The following is a 25,118-nucleotide window of genomic DNA, read 5'->3' on the forward strand; positions in this document are numbered from 1 at the left end:
TGGAGCAATGCATAGAAATTTATTCATTCTGTGGCTTAGGCCCTGTGAAAACAGAAATAAACACGATTGACCTGGTCCCTGCCTTATGGGCCACAGAAGTGGTGGGAGGATAGACCAAAAAAATAAAGGAAAGGGAGCGGGAGAGAGAAAGAGAGAGAATAATTGAGCACTTAGCATATGTCAAGCACTGTGTGAGGTGTTTTCATGAGTTATTTCATGGATTCCTTATCACAACCTCAGGAGGTCTACACTTTTATTTTTCCCATTAAATGAATGAGTTCATTGAGACCCAGAGAAATTGTCACATGTTCAAGGTCACATCTCAAGTAGATGAGAGAGCTGGGGTGTATACTTTAATCTTTCTGATGTTCCATTCTATGTTTTAAATTATTGCAAAATTTCAGGATGGAGAGAGGTTGGGAGGGAAAGTGGTCAAAGAGGCAGAGAAAAAAGAAGAGCTAGACATTGAGAATGAGTACACAAGTACATGGGAGAGAGGGATAGAAACAAAGATTCTCTCTGAGACTACGTGACCACTTGGAGACCCTGCCCAGGCAGGAGGCAAATGAGGTCATTAAATCCATCTGCGCAGATTGGAGACTCTCTGGGGAAAGTGATATGCAAATGTCATGATGCAATGAGGTGAAATCTACTTGCGTTAGTTCAGGCGGGGACTCAAGCAGGGACTGCACTGTGCTCTTTGGAAAGATAGATTATCTGCTGGATGGGGAAGACACTCGCTCTGTTGGGCTCTTCCTATCAGTTTTCAGAAAGGAAAGCTGGCCAAGGTCACAGAACACATGAAGGAACGAACTGGAAACTGGATTGAACTCAGTCCTCTCACTTTTTCGTATGCTAAAATCTGCTTCCCAGGTCCTTCAAATTTTGTGCAAAACCTCCATATGATCTATTCCCTACTCAGGATTCCAAGCCTCCCAGAAGGTGGTCTAGCTTCCCTGAGACATGCTTTTTGTTTTCATCATTGCCTACTAAAATCAAAGTGACTAATATGTGCAGAGACTTATGGTTTCTCAAAGGACACTTCCACATCCTTTCTTTCACTTGATCACGTATACATCAGATATTCCATTACACAATTCTATTAATCGACTTTGCTATAGTGCACTACAATTTTCCACCCATGATTTTACTCAGCTCCTATAGTTTACAGTACAAAGTGGGTCTTATTATATCAGCTCTACATAGGGACCTGAGGCTCAGAGATAAGTAGCCTGTTTTACTTTAAATACCAGATTTGACACTTATTATTACTTTTGGCAAATTCTTATTCTTTTCTGAGCTTTAGTTTCCCCATCAATAAAAGGGTGATTGTTACAGCATCTGTCTTACAGAGTTATCAAAAGTGTTTTCTTGTTTGGAAATCACTGAGTACATTGCCTTACCCCATAGCAAATGCCTGACCCATAGCAAGTGCCTCTGTAAATGAAAACTGCTGTGATTATGATCATGGTGCTCTCGATAAAAGTTATCACCAGGATATAGCAAGAAGCAGAACCATGACTTGAACTTGAACCTTCTGCTCCTCAAATCCAGTGATTGTATCGCTGCCCCCCACTGCCTTCCTGATCATTACTGCTTCAGACCAAACTGCCTGATTCACTTCTTCTCTCTTTCTGCAGGTCACCCCATTCCCTATGTCCTGTGACCTACAAGGTGACTGTGCTTGTCGGGACCCCCAGGCCCAAGAACACAGCCGGAAAGACCTCCGGGGATACAGCCATGGCTAAGGAAGGACAAGGAGTTGTCAAAGAATTCCCAACGCCAGGACCCGCATCCCTTTGGTATTGATTTCACAGTCAGCTGCTCAATGGAATGGCCTCTCCACACCAGGGATCCTTAGCACCCAACCGGTCTGCCTTTAATTTTACCCAGGAAGGACTCACAGTGGGGTGAATGAACCAAGTTTCGCCATGCTGGATGATGAAATGGATTCCCATCCCAAAGTCTGAGATGGATTGCATATACAGTGTGCAGTCCCAGAGCCTCCTAAAATTCTAGCCATTTGTCACACAACCACAGCAAGAAACATGTTCTATATCTAGAGTGTGCCCATCTGTGGTTAGTACACATGCATGCATACACACCCATACAAACATCTGTGTGAGGGCAGTTCTGGAGATGAGCAGAGAGAGACTGGAATAAACTCAATCTTTTCTTTCCCAAGCTCCTAGCCAACACTATCCTTGGGAGAAAGAAATTTGCAGAAACTGCTAAGACCAAGTGTGGAGATGTCAAGATAGTTCACACCCTGAGGCTCGGAATATGTAGGACATGCACAATTGTACAGTCCTTTGGGATTGGCAGTGAAATAGTCTGTGATCACCTATCTTCTAGGGAACTAGGAGCTAGGAAGAGGTAAAGATTATAAGGTATGCAAAGCGCCCCAATTCTTCTGCTGCCATGGGGGATTTTACCCCAACTCCAGGGTTCGAGGCCAATCTGAGAATGGCTTAGGATTGCAATGTCAAGGTATTATGTCAGCCCCTTGCTTGAGGCTTGAGGTAATAATATCCCTCTAGGACTTACCTGTTCCCTCAAATCTTGCCTTGGGACCACATTTGCTGCTACTTTTCCTGCTGCTCTATCCTATACATTGAATAATCCAAGATGGTAGAACTAGGTTAGGAAAAATTCCACACAACCAAACAGTCTGCCTTAAAAGTGACCCACATTTTTCCATAGCTCCTCACTTTTTAGCCCTTCTGCAAGAGAAAAACCCTTATGGGTCCACATGGTGAGAAGTTAAGTTTCCTGTAAGTGGGCCTCTCACCCTGGAAAGGAGTTGAGGGACATCAGATGCTGGAACCCTCGCTGAAAGTCCAGAATGTCTAAGCCAGTGTTAGATTTTGTAAACAAGTGGAACAGTGTTAAATTTCTATGATGTTGGAGCCATCCAGAGACTATTGGAATTGTCGAGACTCTTGGATTATTATCCTTATCCTAATCTTCCTAGCCCTTCAGGCTAGAGTAGGCTTTGGTCCTGAGAACTTCGCTGTTGCTCTGAGGAGATATAATTCTGGGAGAAAGAATCTTTTATAAGAATAGTATACATTGTTCTCGAGAGGGCCATCAGAAGCCAAAGAGTTCACAGCCTCAGCACCAACAACTCAACATGGTCATCGTGTTTCCTATATGGTTTTTCCAGCTACCAGTACTCCCTTCCATACCTGTGACTGGGCAATGCTTTTCTCTCTCCCATGTCTAGCCTCCAAAAGTTAAGTGAAAATTAGCCAACTGTATGTGGAAGCCCCCACTACTTTGGGGATCTCTTTGTTTCTTTTCAGCCAGGTACTTGTCCACTCCCTTTGAATTAATATGGGAAGAAATTAATACAGGATGAACTGGAGAGAAAGGTTGAGTGTGACATGCTTTCTGAAACCTGGAGCTGGGAATTGAGGTGAAGGGAAGGTCTAGACTAGTTATATCACATAGGGATTACTGTAAATCAAGTCATCTCAAGTCTAGTGAAGACAGCCAACAGAAACAAAACCTAGCGTAGGGATAGAAAATACCACGCACGTGTGCAGCCTCACCTAACTCCTGCATCCAAGGCAGGTGTTGTTAATCTATCATAGTCTTTTTTCAAGAAAAAAAATGGGACCAAAAATAACTTTAGGAACCACCATATTATATCACTCCCAGTAGCACTTAACTGGTGATCAAAAACGCTTGAGAAGACATCTATTGGCCATCTCTGGCCAATTACATTAAGAAACATATCGCCGAGCGCAGTGGCTCACGCCTGTAATCCCAGCACTTTGGGAGGCCGAGGCAGGCGGATCACGAGGTCAGGAGATCGAGACCATCCTGGCTAACACAGTGAAACCCTGTCTCTACTAAAAATACAAAAAAAAATAGCTGGGCGTGGTAGCGGGCGCCTATAGTCTCAGCTACTTGGGAGGCAGGAGAATGGCCTGAAATAGGAGGCAGAGCTTGCAGTGAGCCGAGATAGTGCCACTGCACTGTAGCCTGGGTGACAGAGCGAGAATCCGTCTCAAAAAAAAAAAAACACACATCAAGGTGCTTTTGGCACAGGTGCCCACAAATACGGATGCAGTGCTGAGATAGTTTATGAGACTTATACCATTTCACAAACTCTGAAATTGGGTTCCATATTGGCAAGACTGCAACAGTTGATTAGAATAATCCTCTATGCTTTTTCCTTACAAAACCATATCTCATTTATATCCAGACCATTACTTCACTGTAATTACAAGGACCAATTATTAGCAAGAAATAAGAATAATATTAGAAGAATCAATCCTATTCTGAACCCCTCTCCAGTATCTTCGCACTCTTGCCAACTCTCCAGGCCTCTCTCCTGCTCTAGCTATCAGCCTGTGTGATGTTAACTTAGAAGGTACAAGCTAAGAAAGGTAACAGTATCAACCCTCCCAGTTGCTTAATTATACCCATAGGTAATACAAAAAACTTTGAAGACCCAAAGATGACATTACTAATGATGTGATTTCAGGAGCCACAAAAGAACCTTACCAGCTTCCCTCAAATCAGTCCTTATCCTCTTTCTATCTTCACTCCCATCATCATCTATTCCCACACTATCCAGCTAAGCAAAGATTCCTGGAGGCTGACTTGTATCTTCAGACTCACAGAGTGAATTCAGCTCTTCTGAATTAAGACCCACTCAGTCTCTTTCATTCAGACCCGTTGCTAACAAACATATATTTGCCAAGGATATCAGGCAAAAGAGGCTACTTGATTGGTGGCCAACCTCATACCCACGTGGAAGGTATCATTAATAGGGTCTTTTCAAACCTTAGTGGAGGAGTGTCAGCTCAATTTGAGCAATGCATTTATTCCCAGTTTCATTTTCCTCCTGGGAATTAACTCATTGTTTCATTCCTTCAGTCATCTTCTGTTTAGGTGACCGGAGCACTGAGAGGCAGCTCTGACGCACTATTGTGTATCAGCAGCTCAAAGGCCCTAAAACACTGAAGGTTCTGCATTTGAAGTATTAGATTGTTAGCAGCAAAAAAGAAAAGATGAGGTGGACAGTTCTCTAAGCCCTATTTAGGGAACCTTTTCCAAGTCACAATGTTAACTACCTACCCAAAGGATTTGCATTGCCCCCCCAGATTCTGTGCCAATAACCTTTTAAGGAAATACAGTCTTTGGGAAATCAGTTTCGATGGTGAATTGGGGTGTCAAGGAAGGGAAAGATTAATGGTCATAGATGGTAGGGCTTTGAAAATGTAGGGTATCAGCTGCCACTCCTGGCTTCAACACATTGAGTCACTGCCTAGACGGTTCTCTTGGTCTTATTCCCACCTCGGCCAATGCTTAAACGCTATTTGTTGAAAATAATTCTTTGAGACACATTTCAGCTACCTCCTTTCCAGGTTCGATTTAACTTGGTTGCAATTGTCAATTTGTTATAGGTGTTACCTGTGTGAAAGAAAGAAAGGAAAGAAAGAAAGGAAAGAAAGAAAGGAAAGAAAGAAAGAAAGAAAGAGAAGAAAGAAAGAAAGAAAGAAAGAAAAGAAAGAAAGAAAGAAAGAAAGAAAGAAAGAAAGAAAGAAAGAAAGAAAGAAAGAAAGAAGGAAGGAAGGAAAGAAAAGGAAGGAAGAAAAAAAAGGAAGGAAGGAAGAAAGGAAGGAAATTATAAGGTCAAGTTAACAGTTTTGAGGTTTTGTGTTTTTTTCTGGAACTACTTCAAGTGAGAAAATAAAAAAAAATGGTGACAAAGCTGTACAGATAGAGATTAATAGAAGACAAAGAGATTAAAAGGAAATAAAAATGCATGATTAAAAAATAAGAATAAAAAACCTATTTTTATGTTTCCTAAAGGAAATTGTTTATTCTACAGACTCAGTAGGTAGACACAAACATAAACATTTCCCTAGAAGACATAGAGTGGGATTTGATAACACTGTCTGTTATTTTCTGTACATTGTGGTAGGTCCAGGAAATACGACATTTTCTCCCTTGATGTGTTATTGTTGTTGTTGGGGGGGTGGGCATTTTGTTTATTTGTTTGGTGGCAATCAGTGGTAGTAGGGAGTGGGAGGGCTTGATATTGTTTTTTCCAGATACTAAGGGGACATATTGTGTCGTTGTGCTTTTCACGTTATAAAATGTTTATATTTACCAGTACAGCACTGGGCTTTATAAAGACTGCACTCAGAACCACACTGCACAGTCCAGTTTTTTAAAAAGCTGCTACATGATCAGACAGGTAATCCCAGTGAGTTTTGAGAAACAAAGCAAACGAAGTAAACAACAAACATAAAAACCAAATAGCAAATGAATAAAAGCTTGTTCTTGTAATTTATTCAACTTTTGCCAATTCCTATGAATCACTTGCTTTTTAAAAGAAATGTATAATAGCCAAAAGAGAAATTATGTCCCTATTGTAAAGAACTTAGAATTTTTGACTCCAGGCAGCAGTTTGCTCAGTGATCTTTAACAAGTTATCCAGTTGCCTCTACATTTGCATCAGTTTCTCTAGCTGCAAAATGGGGATAATACTATATACCTACCTCAGAGTGGGAGGGCAGGAGATTTTGAGGCCCTGAGGTTTTAGGCGGGCTGTGAGGGCCAACGCTTGACACAAAGTCCATGGATTATTATTCAAGAATGCACAGGCCCATTGGCCTTTTCAGAAAGACAAGGAGTGCTTGTTTGATATTTCAAGGAATAAAGCTGGAGCTCCTGAATTGTAGTCCATCTTAAAAGAGAGACCTGTATTGGAGAATATTTTATTGTTTCGGCAGATTTGATCTTACCCTTTACCAGTTTTATGATTTGGTTTAAAGCTGATTATGTCCTACAATGTCAAAGTCAGCTAACTGTCGTCTACTTAAGACTTCCAGTCATTTTTAACTTACAGAGGAAGGGAGTCTCTAAAATCTCTTCTTCAGAAGGCACCTCACTTCTCAGACTTGAAATTCCACATCAAGTGTTCCATTAAAAGAAGATAAGGCATTCTGAGTGCAAACAAATGGGGGCTTCTTAAACTACACACCAGCAGTCAGTGAGGAAACCTTTGAACAATTATTGAGTTGCTTTCTTGGGTCTCTATAATCAATAACCTGTCCGCAGATATCTATCTATATAAAGATATTATATATAAATATAAATTTACATATATATGCACATGTATATATAGTTGTACATATATGTGTGTATATATATACTTAAATGTAATATTTACAAAATAAAACTGTGATCTCGTCTAGAGAAAATGTATTCATATTACAAACTGCTCTTCCATATTTATGTATCATATTATACCTTTTTATTATTGTTATAATTATTATGGGTATTTCTAATTAATATGATGTTGAAACCTGTTTGGCACCTTCTGGAAGCTACCCAAAAAATGACACTCCATTGAAGTGCTTAAAAGCTGTTCTCATAAGAATTCTACTGGCCTATGGTAAAAAAGAAAAAAAAAAAAAAAGAAAAAGAAAAAAGACACAAAGAAAACAATCTAAACACCAAAAACTAAACACAATTCCAATCCTTTCTCTGTACCTCACGCGCATAAATTTGCTGCTCCTATGTTTGGTTTTTTTTTCTGTTTATGTGTTTTTACGGATCTAAGTTAAATCTTTTGGCAATATATAAAAATGTAAATAGTAAACTTTATTTATTAAGAATGTCATCTTTTTTTAATTTATATTTACACAATTGTTCATCTAATTTATTTTTTCTATACAGTTTTAAATACTTAGACATATTTTACTGTTCATGATATTTTTATCCTGTTCTTGTGGATTTGTTTTTCCATACTGTTTTCTCTTATCTCAATTACAGGTTGGATCTCACAAATAATAATGTCAGAGACAGAAATATTTTGCCACTGTTGATTACTATACTTTAAAGTTCTATATTATGAAAATATATAATAGCTTGTATGCTTCAATGTGGTGTTGTGTGGTTTTTGTCTCTTGCAGAATGATAAAGGGCTGTCATATATACACACTAACATGGAGAGAGCCCTGGAGCCTGGAACTGGACAATCAACGACAGCACAAGATTTTATCCAATATACATCTATTCCTCTACAAAAATTAATTCCTGAAAGCATCTAATTTTATGTATGCAAAAATTGAAAAACTTTCTTACATGTTATAAGAAAGTTCTGGGAAGCTAAAGCATGTGTCACTCTTGGTTACATACCGCCTTTTGCACACAGCCTTTAATAATATACTTCCAGATGTAAATGCTGGTATGGTCCAAAGACACAAACCAGTGCAGTGGTTCCCAAGTGCTAAGCTGTGGATCAGAGCTAGTTCATAACTAAGTTTTCATTTGTCTAAGGCAAAATGTGGGATAAATTGTTCATTCTTGTGGAGTTCTCTTTTAAGATTAACTCTTTCTTAGTCTTCTGGTATTACAATATCATATATGTATCCACACACACATATGCATATGCAGGCGCATATATATATATATATCCATACACACATATATATAATTTTTTTATACGTGAAAATGAGCCTGCAGCTGAAACTGAAATGTTGCTGCTTTCAATCTGTCTAGTGTATCTCATTGTTCATCTTATCACCAGATAGTAGCTATGTGATTTTTGGAAAATTATTTAATGGCTTTAAGATTTAGTTTTCCCATAAGTGATATGAAAATAATAAAAGTATCTCATAAGATTTTTGCTAGAATTAAATGAGACAAATATGCAAAGTGTTTAGAACAGTGCTGGACACATTATATTATCTCTTGTTATGAGTACTATAAGACCAGACTTACGACAAGTAATAATACACTAATTTTTCTGATATCTACTTATTTTATAAGATAATAAAAACAAAATGCATAAATCATTCAAGAGCTTGCACAGGCATTTTATGGAGTAAATTTATTGGCACTGTCCACTGAGCTGCTAGCTGGCAGTAACAGCATAAGGCAGGTCAAAATATGTGTTTATCTGCTGATAACTACATTTTGAATTTTTCACAAAAAGGCTGTGTGGGAACATCAATGTGAATTATATAGAAGGGCAGGGATAGGGAAGTCAAGAACTACTCATAGTGGGGTGGCTTTTTTTGGACTCTAAAAATATAACTCGTGGAGAAACATGAGGGAGACAACTAAAAAAGAAAAAAAAAAGTCATTTCTAAATTCTTCCAGATAACCGGTTATTTTCAAAGTAAAATAATTGACAAAAGAAAAATGTTTTACACAGTTCTATTCAATGTAAAGATTGAAACAACATTTAGACAATCAGCTCCTGAAAAGAGGCCAATATTTCTCAAACAGAAAGATTAAAAGATGAGAGTTTTAATGTGGGTTTTCATATTCCTTGGTTTTGTCTCAAGAGACAGAAATTCATGGGGAAAAGAGCTTCCTACTGCAAGATGAAAGATCTTAAATCCAGTATTTTCTTCCTTCTTTCTCCAGCCCTAAACACACACACACGCGCGCGCGCGCGCGCACACACACACACACACACACACACACAGAGTAATGGAGAGTTCATTGGACTTTATTAATCTGTCAAATGGGAAATTATTTCTTTCTCACTTCAAAGAAGGCAGAAATATTCAGTATTTTGATTCATTTATATTTATAATGCAAGTTCTAGAATTTGTCTATCAAAAAAAATTAATGTTTAAGTTTAAAAAATTTGGAGGGGAGCATTCTATTATGCTGCACTGGCATTAGTAAATCTATTCAGTTCTTAACCTTTAACACCAGAAATTAAAAGTTTGGACAAAAGCAGAGATTCTCTAACCTTCAACCATAAGAACCCTTGCTGCTTTGCTTTAAACTCTAAAGGAATGATGTTTGAGGTGAGAAATAGCGGTGCCGTACAGAAGCATGGGTTAGCAATGGGGGAAACCAAGTTCAAGTACCATCTGCCCTGTGACTTGGGCAAGTCACTGACCTTTTCAGAGACAGAAGGAATTGGCAATGAGAAAAAGCAAATGGTGTGTTTAAGCAAATGGGACCAGCAGGTGCATCCTTCTAAGTAAGAAAAAGCGTGACACTTTCAAAGAACTGAAAAAAGCGTCAATGTGTTTAGACAGTAGAAAGGGTAACAGTGGCCCAACTAGAGGATGGACAAGTCACCAAGAGCCATAAAAAGGATTTGGGGCTCTATCTTAACAGCAATGCAGAGCTCCTGAACAAAATTTACATGGTCAGATTTGTGGTTGAGAAAAGTCCCTCCAGTGGCAGTGTGAAGGAGTTGACCAACTGATTAATTTTAGATGTGTTTTTTTCTTTCTTTTAATTAATAGACTGGGTATTTAATTAAAAACTTATTTCTTAAATAAGTTTTTAGTTTATAGAAAAATTGAGCAGGAAGTAAAATTCACATTAGATTTCACTTTTAAACAATAAAATATTGGAACAAGAAAATCTAGCTATTTTCTAGGACCAGCTATCAGGAAAATAAAGAAACCTAAGACCATGTGATCAGGTTTGTAGGTTTGGAAATTCAAACAATGTTTTTGATGACTCCTCAGTGATTTTGTCATAGGGTCTCAAGATGAGAGAGGAAGGCTTTGGGAAAGGGGTCAGAATAGAAATAGGTGAGATCTGGGATCATAGCCTCTAACATGCTGTGTTACCATGCGGTGCTGGTAATGTTCTCTTTCTCGATTTGGGTGCTGTTTACACAAGTCTGTTCAGCTTATGAAAATTCACCAAGCCCTTAAAAGTTTACTTACTTTTCTGTATGTATATTATATCTCAGTATAAAAAAGTTTTAAAAGAGTCATCCACAAAATTTCTCCATAGAAAGAAGACATTTTTCCAGAGCAATTGGGGGAAGGAGAATAAGACACCATTTAACTTCAGCCACAAAAGTTACCCCCCTATAATTGGCATTATAGGGCCACAAAAATTGGCCCTATAATACCTTTTGTACTATAAAACTGGTATACAGGGGAAATGGCAAAGGGGAAAGGTTAGCAAAGGTTCCTTAAAATACAACAGTTTTATAATACAAAATGTAGAGCAGGGAAGCAATGTGTGTTAGCATTGTGGAAGTATGAGTAGGTAGGAGTCCTAGTTTCCAGTTCTGCTATTCTGCTTTATGGCCCTGTGATCATTGACAAGCCACTTAACCTTTAAGCCTCATGACTCCTCATCTGAGCAATGAGGATAATGATTACCAAGATGAAGATGAGATGAGCTGTCTGAGCCTGTTACTAACTGAGCACCATGATGGAACACTAAGAGATGCGATGGAGAAGCCAGTGAAGAAGCAGCCAAAAGAATGGAGTTTATCCCCTGAGGAACCCCATTCTACCCCAAACAGAGCTAGATTAGTTTTTAATTTGCTTTACCCAAAGATATTCCACGTGCTGACAATGAACTCCTGTCACTTTTTTTTTTTTTTTTTTTTTTTTTTGAGACGGAGAGTCTTGCTCGGTTGCCCAGACTGTGCTGTGGCACAGTCTTGGCTCACTACAACCTCTGCCTCCCAGGTTCAAGCAATTCTCCTGCCTCAGCGTCCTGAGTAGCTGGGATTACAGGTACCTGCCACCATGGCTGGCTAATTTTTGTATTTTTAATAGAGACAAGGTTTTGTCATGTTGGCCAGGCTGGTCTCAAACTCCTGACCTTCAGTGGTCCACCTGCCTCGGCCCCTCAAGGTGCTGGGATTACAGGCATGAGCAACCATGCCCAGCCCCTATATCCAATTTTGATATCTACCTTCTCCTTCACTGGGTTTTATATCCTTGAGGGGCTGCCTCAGATGTAACTGAATCAGTCAAACATTTTCAGAAATTTGGGCCGCAGAATCCATTCTTCAAGTGCAAAATTTATTTGAAATGCCAAGTCAAAAGAGCTTCTCTAATCAAGAGGGGTGGGGTAGCCCAATTCCTAGTAGCTCAATTCTATTTTCTTCAGAGCTTTAGGGTTCCAAAGAGCATGATGTAAAAGCAATTGGTCTCATCTACTCTGTTTTACAGATGGGGAAATTAACAGAGGTTTCATTCAGAACTTGAACTTGCCACTTGCCCAGAGCCCCTGAGTAGAAAACAGAGTGACATCACTGACTAACTTGCCCCTGCTGCTACCTGGTACCTGGGCTCTCCCCCCAGGGGTCTTGATGGAATGCAGAGATCTGTGGAGTTTAGAAACCTGGGCTCCATGCCTAGGGACAAAATGAGGGGGATTTGAAGGCAGTGAAGGACCACAGTTTTTGAGATGCTCTGTTTTCTTTCTTCTTGACATGCAGCCAAGCCACAGACTACCCTGGGAGTGGGAAGTTTGTTATCCCCATATTTTTCTGAGGCTGAAACATGTATATTCCAGCCTGGGCTACATGCTTAGCTGAATGTTTTTATTTCCCTCTTTAATCTTTGGCACTCCAAACAGAATTTTTCCCAGAGGCTGCAGAGATGGTGACCAAGTCTCTTAGACAACGTCTGGGTGTCAGCTTGTTAAAATCATATTAGAAATAGTTTTTTCCATATATATACCACTTTATACCACAAAAACACATTTGTTAACTTATGAAAGTATTCATTTACTCAAATATTTTTGAACAATTGTTTATTGAGCATTATTATGCACAATTCATTGGACTAAAACACTGATAAGAGTGGTGGCCAAGATAGACATCCACAGCCATTTTCCTCGCAGAGTATCCAAATATTCCAAACACAAAGACAAGCAACTAGCTCACTGGAGTGCAATGTGTGGGGTGTTGCAAATGTGGAAAGCCATTGCAGAATAAAATGGCCAATATTGCAGGCAGAGAAAACAGCATGTGCAAAGACCAAAAGGGTGAATTAGGGCATGGCTTGTTTGGGGAATGGTAAGTGTTCAGGCCACCAGGATCTCAATTTGAAAGAAGGGGAACCAAGAAATCACACTGGGGCAGAAAGGTGCCAGGTGATGTCAGAGAATTAGAAAGAGACCAGTTGCCAAGAGCTTTGTAAATGCATTTCTTGGTTTGGGTTCCTTTGGAAGCCAACAGTATTAGTTCATTTTCATGCTACTAATAAAGACATACCCAAGACTGAGTAATTTATAAAGGAAAGAAGTTTAATGGACTCACAGTTCCTCACGGCTGTGGAGGTCTCACAATCATGGTGAAAAGTGAAGGAAGAGAAATGGCATATCTTAAATGGTGGCAAGCATGGGAGTTTGTCCAGGGGAACTCCCATTTACAAAACCATCAGATCTCATGAGACTTATTCACTACCACAAGAACAGCATGGGGGAAACTGCCCCATGATTCAATGACCTCGACCTGGCCCAGCCCTTGACACATGGGGATTATTACAATTCAAGGTGAGATTTAAACCCTATCACCAACTCTGAGGCAAAGGTTCAAGTACAGGTATATTATCTGGATGATGATTCCAATGAGTAACAGGAGAGGAGATGGTAAAGACGGTAAGGTCATCAAAAGAGGTAGTATTATCAAATACATTACTACTGTGATCAGCTGCAGCTTAATCACCCTGGGGACGGATTCTGTGAGCCAGGAGAAGACACACTCCTCAGAATTATCCCACCTGAGATGTTAGGAAACTGGAGTATTTAATCCAATCATGCCCATCAGTGGTTGAGAGATTTCCCTGGGGCATTAATCCCCCAGCACATCTGTCTTACCTGCTGGTGGGCAGAGTGGGCTTGGGCTCAGGCCACCAGACAAAGCTCTCAGGCAAAGAAAAATGAACAGTGGCTATGGGAAGTCATGCTAGAAGATGTTACAGTGGCAACAAATATGGGCAGAGCTTCAGTCGGATCTGTTACAGCACTAAAGTGGTTGGACACAATTGCAAGGGAGATTAACAAACACAGAAGCTTCTAAGAAAAGAGTTGTAGGAACAATTTTCAATTTTGAAGTAGATCCCTTTGTGTGAAATAAAGATTGCAAGGGAGAGCCAGGATTCACTAGGACCAAATGGGAAGCAGGAGTAGTGGTGGAGGTGAGAAATGATCTGATAGTGCTGAGGCAATGAGAAAAGGAAGTTGGGATCAATAGAGTTATACAAAGTAGTAGGATAGCATAAGTATAGGTTTTATACAGAGGACTGAGAAAAAAAAAAGAGATGATATGATTTAGGTAAAACGCACATACATCCCAGGGTGTTTAGGGGCCAAAAAAGTAGCCATAAAAGATATAAAGGCCACGAGGAGTCAAATCGATACCAATTCATTTTTCATAGAATATGGGAATTGAGTGCAAGAGATATAGGCCATGACAGACCTGGGTAGTTGGATGGGTCCTTCTCACAATTTAAATCCACAGAAGACTGTCCAGAGAGTTCCCTGGATTAACTTCCGAATAAAGTAAAGAACTGTTTGTCCATAGCTCATGACACCTTTGAGTTCTATCGAGGCTGAAATCAATAGAACCTCTCAGAGCTATGGACTTCTCATCACAGTGGTCAACCCCTTGTTCTAGACCAGCAGTTCTCAAATGTTAGCATGCATCGAAGTCCTCTAGAAGGCTTGTTAAAACACAGATTTCTGGGTCCCACTCCAGAGTTTCTGATTTAATAGTCCTGGGGTAGGGCCCAATAATCTGTATTTCTAAAAACTTTCCATATGATGTGATTGCTGCTGATCAAGAGGGCAACGCTTTGAGAACCACAGATGCCAGTCCCTTCAGCAATCCACATACTCACATACTCATATCCTAGGTGATAGGGATTCCCAAAATAATAATAATTTAAAAAATCACATGACTCCTTCCCTCAGAGAATTCTCTGTCTGTTGGTGCAGATATGAGTAAATGCATCTTTAAATTCCAATGTCAAAGATCCTCAGGCTTGAGGGCAAGAACATGTTGCCGACATGGAGTTTTGAACATGAGTAGGAGCCGCGCAGATCAAGAAGGGAGAGATGGGTGGTCCAGGCGCAGGGGGAAGCCTGGACAAAGGTTTGTGGGTGGGAGGATGCACAGGAATGCACTTAGAGAACTGCAAGCCATTAGGTGTGGTCAGAATATTGTCTAAATGTGGTTAATCCCAGGAGATGGGGCTGCAGAAGAGCCCAGGAGACTTAGAGGAGGTAGCACTTGAGCTATGTCTTCAACAAATGGGATTTTAGAAAAATAAAAGAAGGGTAGTCTGGCTGAGAAGACCTCAGGCACGCTTGATTTCAGGATTCCATATTTTCTCCTCATTGGTTTTATATTCCTCTTCCAAATGTATAAGAGAGCATAGAAGTGGTGTCCTTTCACAAGAGTTTGTCTAAGAGCTGGAGTGGTGCTCTATGGTTCTTCCTGGAGGCCTGTTTGAGCTTTGCATGGAAAGGAGTAGCTCATTCTCCTGCATACCCTTGCATCATATCGAACACATTCCTTTCCAGGATAAAAAACATGTCAAGGTAACACAGACCACATGTAAAAAGGGAGGTGACCAGACATCCTATTTTCTTCAATCCTTAAAACAGTGACATAGTGCATCTATCCATCCATTCATCTGTACAGACACAGACACACACACACACACACACACACGTACACGCGCACACCATACCAGCACAGACCAAGGAGGTGAAATCTGCAAGGACCAATTTCAATTTCAAAACCTCTTTCCAAGGAACCAAAGACAGAACTTAGTTTCCAGACATTGTATGCACGATCCAAGACCTAAACCCAAAACTTGATATTTCTCTTCCACTAGCAGAATGGTTTTCCCTCACGTTGTTACACATATTTCTTTGTGTTGATATTTTAAAAATATTTTCCACAAAGCTCCCTGCCAAATGCTTTCATCTCAAACATCTGCAGTTCTCCTGGAACTCATGTTAACACATACAAGGCATCAGTTGTTGGGACCTCATTCACCTGTAAATTTGTCTTCAGAGCCTGAAATTTGTACATGTTCACTCTTTCAAAAATACTGTTGCCCAAAGTTTTAGCCTACCTAAACCCTTCACAGTATATTCTACCTGCCTTGCTAGGCTTATCTTTTACTATCATCCCCATCCACTCCCTACCCACTCCTCAATTTTTACAGCCAAACCAAACTTCCTTTAGTTACCTTACCTTGCAGTGTTCTCTTAGTTCTGAGTTCTGGAACATCTGCCCTTATCTATACATACACACACACCTCACTCCTCTTTGTTCTTCATTTTAGAGTTTAGATGAGCTCATTAATGATCATTATTATAGCTTACGTTAATTGCAGACTCACTATATGACTGGCATGAAATTAAGTACTTCACACATAATCATTTACTTAATATATGCAAAAACCCATTGACATCATAAATATCAGTATTCTCATTTTAAAAATGAGGAAATTGGGGCAAGAAATTTTAAATAAATTTCTCAATGACATATGACTAATAAACAGATGAAATCTGAATTTGAACTAAGGCAATCTGTTTATGAACTCAAAAACATAACAATGCCTAATGACATTCCTAGAAGGCTTCTCTGAGCCTGACCAAGCTAGAAGGCTTCTCTGAGCCTGACCAAGCCTGGAAACCCTGTGAGCCTGCATCAGCTCTTATTTCCTCCACAATTGTCTTAACCACACTATGGTAATTGTTTACTTATTTCATTCCTTAGATACACACAGAAGCTGCCTCTTATTCAACCTGTATCCCCTGACATACAGTAGGTCTTCTGTGATTATTTGAGGGAGATATGAATAAATTTGAACAGAGCCTGAGTCAAGTACCATCCATGAAGAAAACACATGCTAATCCAATTAGTGATATAAACTCCAGGCTGAAACTAAACCAATTAAGAGAACAAAGTTCTTCAGCATTTTAGAAAGGCCTGTTAACATAAAAATCATACCTCAATTACCAATCTTTCTCATTTTTCATTAAAGAAGCTGTCCTCCAAAGACCTCCAACTGCTAAAGCTTTCCAAGATGAGTATGTTCTAGAGATAGCAAATTTGACTTTTTAAAAAATCAGTAATTCCAACTCTTAGCACATCCAAATTGCCTGTTTGGATAATGGAGTCAGATATGGAGGAGAGTTTGGTTAATCGAGTAGAAAGCTAAGGTTTAAAGCTTTGAGGCCAAGTGGGGAATTGGAACAGACAGAAGGACAGTTAGGCACCTGACATGTAGTAGGTATAACCAACACTAACCCCACCACCGAGGACATGGGTCTCAGCTTTCAATTGGGAAATGGGTCTCAGCCTTCGTAGGCTCAGAGGTGAGGGGTTGCCAAACTCCTTCTCCTCAGGCTGAGATGGGTTCTACAACCTGAACCTGCAACTGGCAGCAAGGAAAATGAGGTGGCTTCTTGGATTGACCCGGTCTTCTTCTTTTGACAGTCTCAGGTTCCAAATGAGACAGTTTCTGGTCACCAGTTAATTCACAGAGCTGATGATTAGCCAGACTTCTAGGTTTAGACTTCATTGTGTGACAAGATTCAATAAGACATCTGACCTCTCGATTGTCATCGATCTTGGTCAGTTAGGAATTTGGTTCCGTTATCTATGTTCACAGTTTTTCTGGTAAAGCAACAGTATCTTTCTCTTTTCCACCCAAAGCTAGTCATTTTCTTTTCATCCTTTATTCTGATTTTTGCTTTTCTTCTTTGAGCTTCCTACCTTGTTGCAATTAGCCAGAAGGAAACTACAAGCTGAAAGATTACAGGCTACCCTGCTACCAGAAAGATACCTAAAAATCCCATTGCACTGATGCTAAAGTCCAGACATTGCTGGGCTACTGGTCCTGAATGATCCGGCCTGGCCCTGTTTAATCCAGTAGCCACATGTGTCTACTGAGCACTTGAAATTCAGCACTGGTTAGTCTGAATTTACATGTGTTGCAAGTCAAAAATTCACCACAGATTTCAAAGGTAATGAGGTTTTTCTCATAATAATTACTGATATTAATCACATTAAAATGTCACAATTTTAGATCAAACAAAATACATTATTAATTTTAATTTCACCTGGTTATTAAAAAAATGTTTAAATGTGACTATTAGGGGGCCAAGCGCAGTGGCTCATGCCTGTAATCCCAGCACTTTGGGAGGCCAAGGTGGGCGGATTACTTGAGGCCAGGAGTTTGAGACCAGCCTGGGCAACATGGTGAAACCCCATCCCTATTAAAAATACAAAAACCAGCCAGTGTAGTGGTGCATGCCTGTAGTCCCAGCTACTCCGGAGGCTGAGGCACAAGAATAACTTGAACCAGGGAGCCACAGGCAGTGAGCCAAGATTGTGTCACTGTACTCTAGCCTGGGCAACAGAGCAAGACTCTGTCTCAAAAAAAAAAAAAAAAAAAAAAAAAAAGAAGTAAAGAAAAACAAAAATTAAATGTGGCTTTCAGAAACTTTTAAATTACACATGTAGCTCACACTTTGTTTTTATTGGGTAGCACTGATATGACTGATAATATTCAGCCTCCATTCCTACCATTCTTCCTTTCACAATCTGTGCTCAAGGTATGCTGAATTTCTTCTAGGCTCACTAACCTTGCAAGTTCTCTATCACTCCCCAGCGTTTATATATCTGGAACATTCTTTCATTCTTTCATTTTCATCATCTAGCCTTATTCATCCTTTAGGCTGGAGTTCAAATATTTCTTCCTTGGAGAAGGGTGATATGTGTTCACCCTTCTAAATTTTAAGGTAGGGGCCCCTCTCTGTGACCTCACGACTCCCTTTGTTTCCATTCATCACAGTACTTGCCAGGCTGCTGTAATTGATTTTTTTTCTGCCTCTCAGGATTGTAAGCAACAAAAATAAAGCAATTGCTACTATACATGGTACATAATAGGTATTCAGTAAATACCCAAGAAGTGAATGAAGAAAGGAAACCTAATCTGATCATGCTGCATCAATGGTGCTACGCACTACAGACCAAATCTGGTCCTCTGCCTATTTTTGTAAATAAAGTTTTGATGGATCACAGCTATGCTCATTTATGTGTATACTACCTATGGCTGCTTTTGTGAAGCAGAAGTCTGTAGCTGTGACAGAAACAGTATGGCCCACAAAGCCTAAAGTATTTATTATATGGCTTTTTAAAGAACAAAGTTTAAGCCAGGTGTGGTGGTGTAGTCCCAGCTATTTGGGACTCTAGTCCCAGGTACTTGGAAGGCTGAGGCAATGATGCCAGGAGTTCGAGGCTGCAGTGACTGTGCCTTTATGCTCAAGCCTGGGCAAGAGTAAACCCCATTTCTAAAAATAACACAAACTCACACACACACAAACAAAAAAACATAAGTTTGCTGACCCCTGTCCTAAAATACAATGCCCAACTTTTCAGAACATATCCCTGCTTATCTGTTTGGACTTGTCGGATAGTGACCCCACTACAATACCTCTCCATTTTAAATGTACTGAACTATTGGAAGTGCCTGGAAATCTCCTACATTCTTGTGCTCATCTATTCCATCTCCAGACCACATTGTGGGTCTCAACACTCTATATTATCTAACTATTTTACATAGTATATAAGAACATGAACATGTATTCACTTATAAGACTTTATTCTGAAGAGCAGGTACAACCCATTCATTCAACATGTATTTATTCAGTGCCCAAGATGTGCCATGCCCAATTTCAGGAGTTGGAGATAGAATGGCCACTGTGCTTATAACACTTAGAACCAAATAGAAGACTATCTCTCTCAATTCTGTGTTTCTACTGACCAAACCAGTGACAGGCATGTTGTAGTCACTTAGCACATGTGTAAATGAATGAATACTTTTTAACTAGAATCACACTTCTATCTTTATTTAATGCTATAAGCAGCAAGATGAAATTAAGGGTCAGACTTGATTCTATTCCCAGCTTTGACAGGCAGGCAGGCAGGCAGGCAGGCAGTAAATAATGCTTAAGGACATAGAGTTTGAAGGAAAACTGCCTAGGCTTGAATCCCCCACCTTTGCCACTGGCTCTCTGCGTAATCTGAAGCAAATTATTAGATTGTTGTGTGACTCATTAAAGTGGGGATAAAAATGTCCATCTTAAAGACATGCCATGTAGATTAAATGAGCTAAGGTTATAGAGTGCTTGACCAGTGCCTGGTACCTACTGAATGCTTTACTAGTGTTGGTAATCATTATCATTGCCATTGTTATTGTTATCACTGCCTAAGCAAGGTCACATGACAGTTCTAGGAGCCTCATTGATAAAATGGGGACAACAGTATCTGTTCTGCCATGGGAGTCCAATTAGAGACATCAGTAAGAGACTTTGTAACCTGTGAAGTACTCTCCAGATGTGAACTGTGGTGATATCTCCCAGATGTGTGGGTCAAACCGTCACTGACACATCTGCAAGGAGCAAACATCTGGAGGCCTGGCATGTTATCATCTCATCTCAGCCTCTGCTGTCCTTCCCCCCTACTCTAGCTCCTTTCCCCACACACCCCTTTTCCCACCCAAGGGCAGCATGCCAGTTCCAAGGTTGCAGTGAGAAAAATAACATTCTTCTGTTCTCTGTCCAGTGTGGAAATTCCATCTCTTTGCAGTTTCCATCATGTCAGAGTTGCACTGAGGGTCCATTAAGGCTCCTTATGGGAAGGGAGGAGTGTATGGAGAGAGAGAAGGAATGGGAATCCCTTTTACTGGGATTTTTACTAGCACCCCTAGATGAAATCTTTCCATCCAGTCACCAAAGTGCTTATTGGGTCATGGCTACTGCTAGGAGGTGATTTTTTAAAACCAGGCTAACAGCAAAAGAATGCCTCATTGAATCAAAGTACACATCCACTGCAATTTTTTTTCCAACCATTTTTTTCCTCTTTGCTTTCCCAAATACAACAGTGTCTGGGTTAGTTCTCAAAGCAGTTTTGAATTTAAGGCTGAGATTGCTTCGTAGGGTGTCCCCAAAAGGAAGTCAACTGAGTTCAACACACATTTATTTTGCATCAACTTTTTTTCTGGGCACTATGCTGGGCAGTAGAGGTCTGGAGGTGAATGGAGCATTGCACTGTAATTATGGACTCCACAGACTCTGGGAGAGATAAGTCACAAAACCCAGGGCTTTCCAACATGCTAAGTTAGGACTGGTGCTTGGGAATTTCAGACGAGAGGGCAGGTACCAAGACTTCATATTACCTGAACCCAGTACAGAATCAAGTATATATTAGGTCCTCCATAGGGATGTCATGAATGATTAAATGAGCTCCACCTCTGAGGGTTCAAGGAAGGCTTCCCAAAGAAAACAGTATTAGATCATGGTTGAATATATATGTCATGGTTCATAGGCTGCAAGAGGCAGCTATAGTTTGGCCCAAAGGAAAGTTGCTACAAATGTTTGAGAGGGCTTGGTTCATAGGTTTCAACCTGTGAGGGAAGGCTGGAGAAAGAGACTTGAAGAAGCCAGATCATTCCAGGGTCTTAGTAGCAAAAACAGATTAAAAAAATCTAATCCAGGCTCTACAGTTCAACACACTCCAGCTGTTCCTTTCTTGTATCACTCTACTCAAAGTTCAGAGTGTTGGGAGTAAGAATCTAGTTGGCCACATGCAGGTCTTATGCTTGGGTAGCCTGCGATGGAAGAACATAACACTTTAAGTTCTACCAAGATCATACCCAGTGAAGCTGAGGTGGTTCTCTACTCTTTTCTTCCAAAAAGAATCAGGCATTGATCAGAAGAAATAACTGTTTCTGAGGAGCCAATAGAGAAATTGCTACTGTCCACTAAAGCAAGAGTTAGGCAGAAGGAAAAAAGCTGGCAAGAATATACATACCTATGGAAGCAGAATGGGTAAAGATATGGAGGTCTGAAAAAACAAGGGATGGGCAGGGAACTTGAAGCAGCTTAGGTATAGGGCATAAGACAAAAAGGTCTTATGAACAGGGTATGAATAAGGCAGAGCATGACAATACTTAAACTCCATTCTGCACTGTGGTGTGAATGTGATAAGGCAGGAGGCTATGGAACCCAGTGTCACTGTTGCCTGTGTCACTGCTGCATGAAAATATTGTGTTATTTTAGCTCAGCATAAAGAGAAGTTCTATGAATGAGACATCCACCTGACATCAGGTGAATAGATTAAACAAGTCCAAATACCATTAACCCAATTACAGATGTGCTGAGTGGGTTCTGAACTTGGCTCATTCCCAATTGGAAGTTTCACTTGGAAACTCAAAAGTAACAGGGGCAGAAAATTCTCATCCACACCCAATGTACCATGTCCTCAGCCAACCACAGAAACCTCTGTGGCCCAATAGTCATCCTCTGTTCTGTTTTTGTTTGTTGATTTTGTTTTCAGTGTAACCCCCAGCGTCTTATGTAACAGAAAATAAGGTTGAGTGAGAAGTTCTTTCTCCCTAAATTTAGATTTAGGTTTTGTGGGAACTAATAGTGATGCCAAAGGAATGAACAAGAGAAAAAAAAAAAAAAAAAAAGAAAAGAAAAGAAAAAGAAAAGCAAACCACAAACCTTTATGCAGCACTTACTGTGTGTCACATTCTATGCCAGGCCCTTTCTGATTTATTTATAGTGTCTTCCTTACAAGGTCTGAGTGAGGTAGACACATCTGGTGATTCCTTTTTTTTGGGGGGTTGGGGGGAATAAATGGAGCTCCAAGTCTGCTAAGTTTCTATGTTTGAGGAGGCTGAGAGTTGAACTCAATTTGTCTGACTCCAAAGATTAATATTTATTCTTCAGAATTTCTCCTTCCCTTAACAATTCCTTACGAAGGTGTTTTGTTCCCTGTAACAGGGACCTGCATCTCATCTTGGTTGCCTCTCAACCTGTAACTCTCTAGTGATAGAAAGCTCATCATATTATCCTCCCCTCCCCAAAAAGCAGCCCTTTATATGAACACTCCCTAAGCAAATCTTTTGTCTTAACTCTATTCCCTTGAACTCCAACAAAGGGGTGCATTCCTTCAGCTGCATACTTACTATTGCAACATCTGAAGATGGGGACTGGGCCTTGGTGTATCTTCCATGTAAATGGACAGACTCTGTGTGCTCTGGTTGGAAAGGCTCTTGGGAATCATTCATATTTGTGATTCCCAAATATGGCATGTATCAAAGCCATCCTGGGAAAATTGCAAAAACACAGAGTCCCAAGACATAATTGGAATCTCAACGAATGTGGCCCAGGAATCTGTATTTTTCCCCAAGCTCCCAAGTCATCTGGATATTTGAACCCAGTTCCCCAAATTATATCGCATGGAAGATCAAGATCCAAAGAAAGAAAGAAATTTGCCTAGGGCTACACAGTCAATGAGTCATGCTTTTATTTTCTGATAAAAAAAAAGGCCAGCCTTGATGATCTTTGCAGACCGCTCCTCTAAGACTTGCCTCTTGTTCTGCCCCAGGAAGGCTGTTCGTTGACTGTGGAGTTGAATAGATTGCAAGTGAGTGAAGAAACTACGTCATCCCTGATCATAAAACCTAGTGAACTGCAGCAAATAGGCTGGTATTTGTGCTACAGAACTGCCTGGGGAGGCTAACCCACTTGGCATTTGCCTTGATTTCTGAGAAGAGGTAAAGTTTTTCCCCTATTATTCTCTACTTGCCCAGAGGTCAGAAAAGCAGATGGACCTGGGGTTACCATGGGGTCAGGAATGCATTGGAAATAAAACCAAAAAACACTCTACTCTTGGTTCTGGCACCTTTATGATCTTGAATGGGTACTTTTTCATTTCTGGCCCTCAGTCTCCATATTTATAAAATGGGAGCACTGGCCTCTGGAGGAGTTATGAGAATGTTGTAGAGTGACCATGTTTTAGGCGAGAACTGCATCCTGGCTTCTTCCTAATGGCATGGCTCCAGGCAAATCACCTAAATTCCCCGAGCCTCAATACTTGTTCTGTAAAATGGGAGTGTTGACAGTTACAATATGGTGTATGTCTGACAACTAAATGAGATACTCCAACCAACATGCTTAGCACAGACCCTGGCCATGGAGTGTTCAACAAAGGGCAATTGCTGCTCTGGTCATTACTGAAATTTGTCCTTCTAATCAGAATCCCCAAGAGATCAGCCTCTCTGACCAAGGAGGAGAGCGCTAAGGCCTTACATTTGATTAGACTTTTCCAGTTCCTATACCCACCATCTCTTTAGTCCTTCAGTGGCTCCTTAGCAAATTCATGAATGAGCATTCTAGTAGACTCCAAAATGAATTGGTCTGGGACTCAGAAGAAAGAAGCCCACGGTCTACTCAGGCTTGAAGATCCTGCATGAACACAAACCCACATATCAACCTCTATTTCCTCAACTACAAAGGGTAGATCATGAGCCCCATTCCAGAAGACTTAAGTAAAAATGACTTTGAAACTGCATGGAGCAGTATGAGCACACATTTCTTTAGTATCTAATGTATGATTTAACCTATGGGCCCTGGAGACATAAAACACAGCCCTATCCAGGAGCTCAGATATATTAGGGGAAAACAAATATCTAAAGGCATAACTAAAACCCAATGGGTTAAGTAGGAACGTCACACATATGTGGGGATTATGAGAACTGAAAGGCGGAACTCCTGTCCTGAATTTGGGGCTATGGTCAGAGCAATTTTCCTAGAATAAGTAACACGTCTGCTCCAGGAGTTTGCTCTGTAAACATCCTCCTCCTCTACAAATACATAGAATTGTTTACCCTCTCCTTTTCCAGTCGCAGGCCCTAAGAGATTGAAAAAACAATTAGTAAAGCTGAAGGATTCTTCAGTAAATTTCTTGTCCGGCTAACCTGTTTATGAAGAGACCCTGAGGGCAAGACTAGGGAGAAACTAGAGTCCAGCAGCCTGTTAGTGTCAGGGCTGGGTCCAAAATCTGAATTCTGAATTACCCATTTGGGGTGCTTGTGACTACCTAAACTGACAACCTCCCCAGTCTCCCTTTCTCTCTCTCTCTCTCTCTCACACACACACACACACACACACACACACACACACACACACACACACAGAGAGGCATACATGCCTCCCTGTTCAGCAGAGCACACCTGTAGCCCCTTGCCCTCCCCTGCTGCCAACTCTTGTAAAACAGGAAAACAGAACAGCTTGGCTTTGGCTATAACATGTACAAACACTTGGAGCAAAGTTTCCAAAGGGAGACAGACAGTGAACGCCTTTCAGGGTCTGGCAGTTTTATGGGCAGAGGCCAATTAAAAAGCATACCCCCACACAAAGCCCTTGGGTTTTGTTTGGCTGTGGCCTTCTCTCCAGGCCCCTTGTAGGCTGCATTGACAGTGCAAATTGGAAGGACCACTGTTCTTGAGGGATCCTGGACATTCACAGTGCTGCTGGGG

At 40.5% G+C, this 25,118-nt stretch overlaps 2 protein-coding genes across 2 annotated transcripts in view; one reads left to right on the plus strand and one right to left on the minus strand.

Moving 5' to 3' along the window:
- The window catches only part of PAPPA (pappalysin 1), a 248,975-nt gene extending 241,066 nt beyond the window's left edge, over positions 1–7,909 (plus strand). The window contains exon 22 of the mRNA XM_073021874.1: positions 1,641–7,909. Coding sequence (XP_072877975.1) covers positions 1,641–1,748 — 108 coding nt within the window. The 3' untranslated portion in view covers positions 1,749–7,909. The remainder of the gene's footprint in view (positions 1–1,640) is intronic.
- Positions 2,971–4,203, minus strand: LOC103218947 (protein PAPPAS-like). Its single transcript, XM_073022227.1, is given in 3 exon segments — positions 2,971–3,037; positions 3,555–3,756; positions 4,032–4,203. Coding segments are annotated over 3 exon segments (441 nt in total).
- Positions 7,910–25,118: the final 17,209 nt, after the last annotated feature.

Source organism: Chlorocebus sabaeus, chromosome 12 (assembly GCF_047675955.1).
Source record: "Chlorocebus sabaeus isolate Y175 chromosome 12, mChlSab1.0.hap1, whole genome shotgun sequence".
Taxonomy (NCBI): domain Eukaryota; kingdom Metazoa; phylum Chordata; class Mammalia; order Primates; family Cercopithecidae; genus Chlorocebus; species Chlorocebus sabaeus.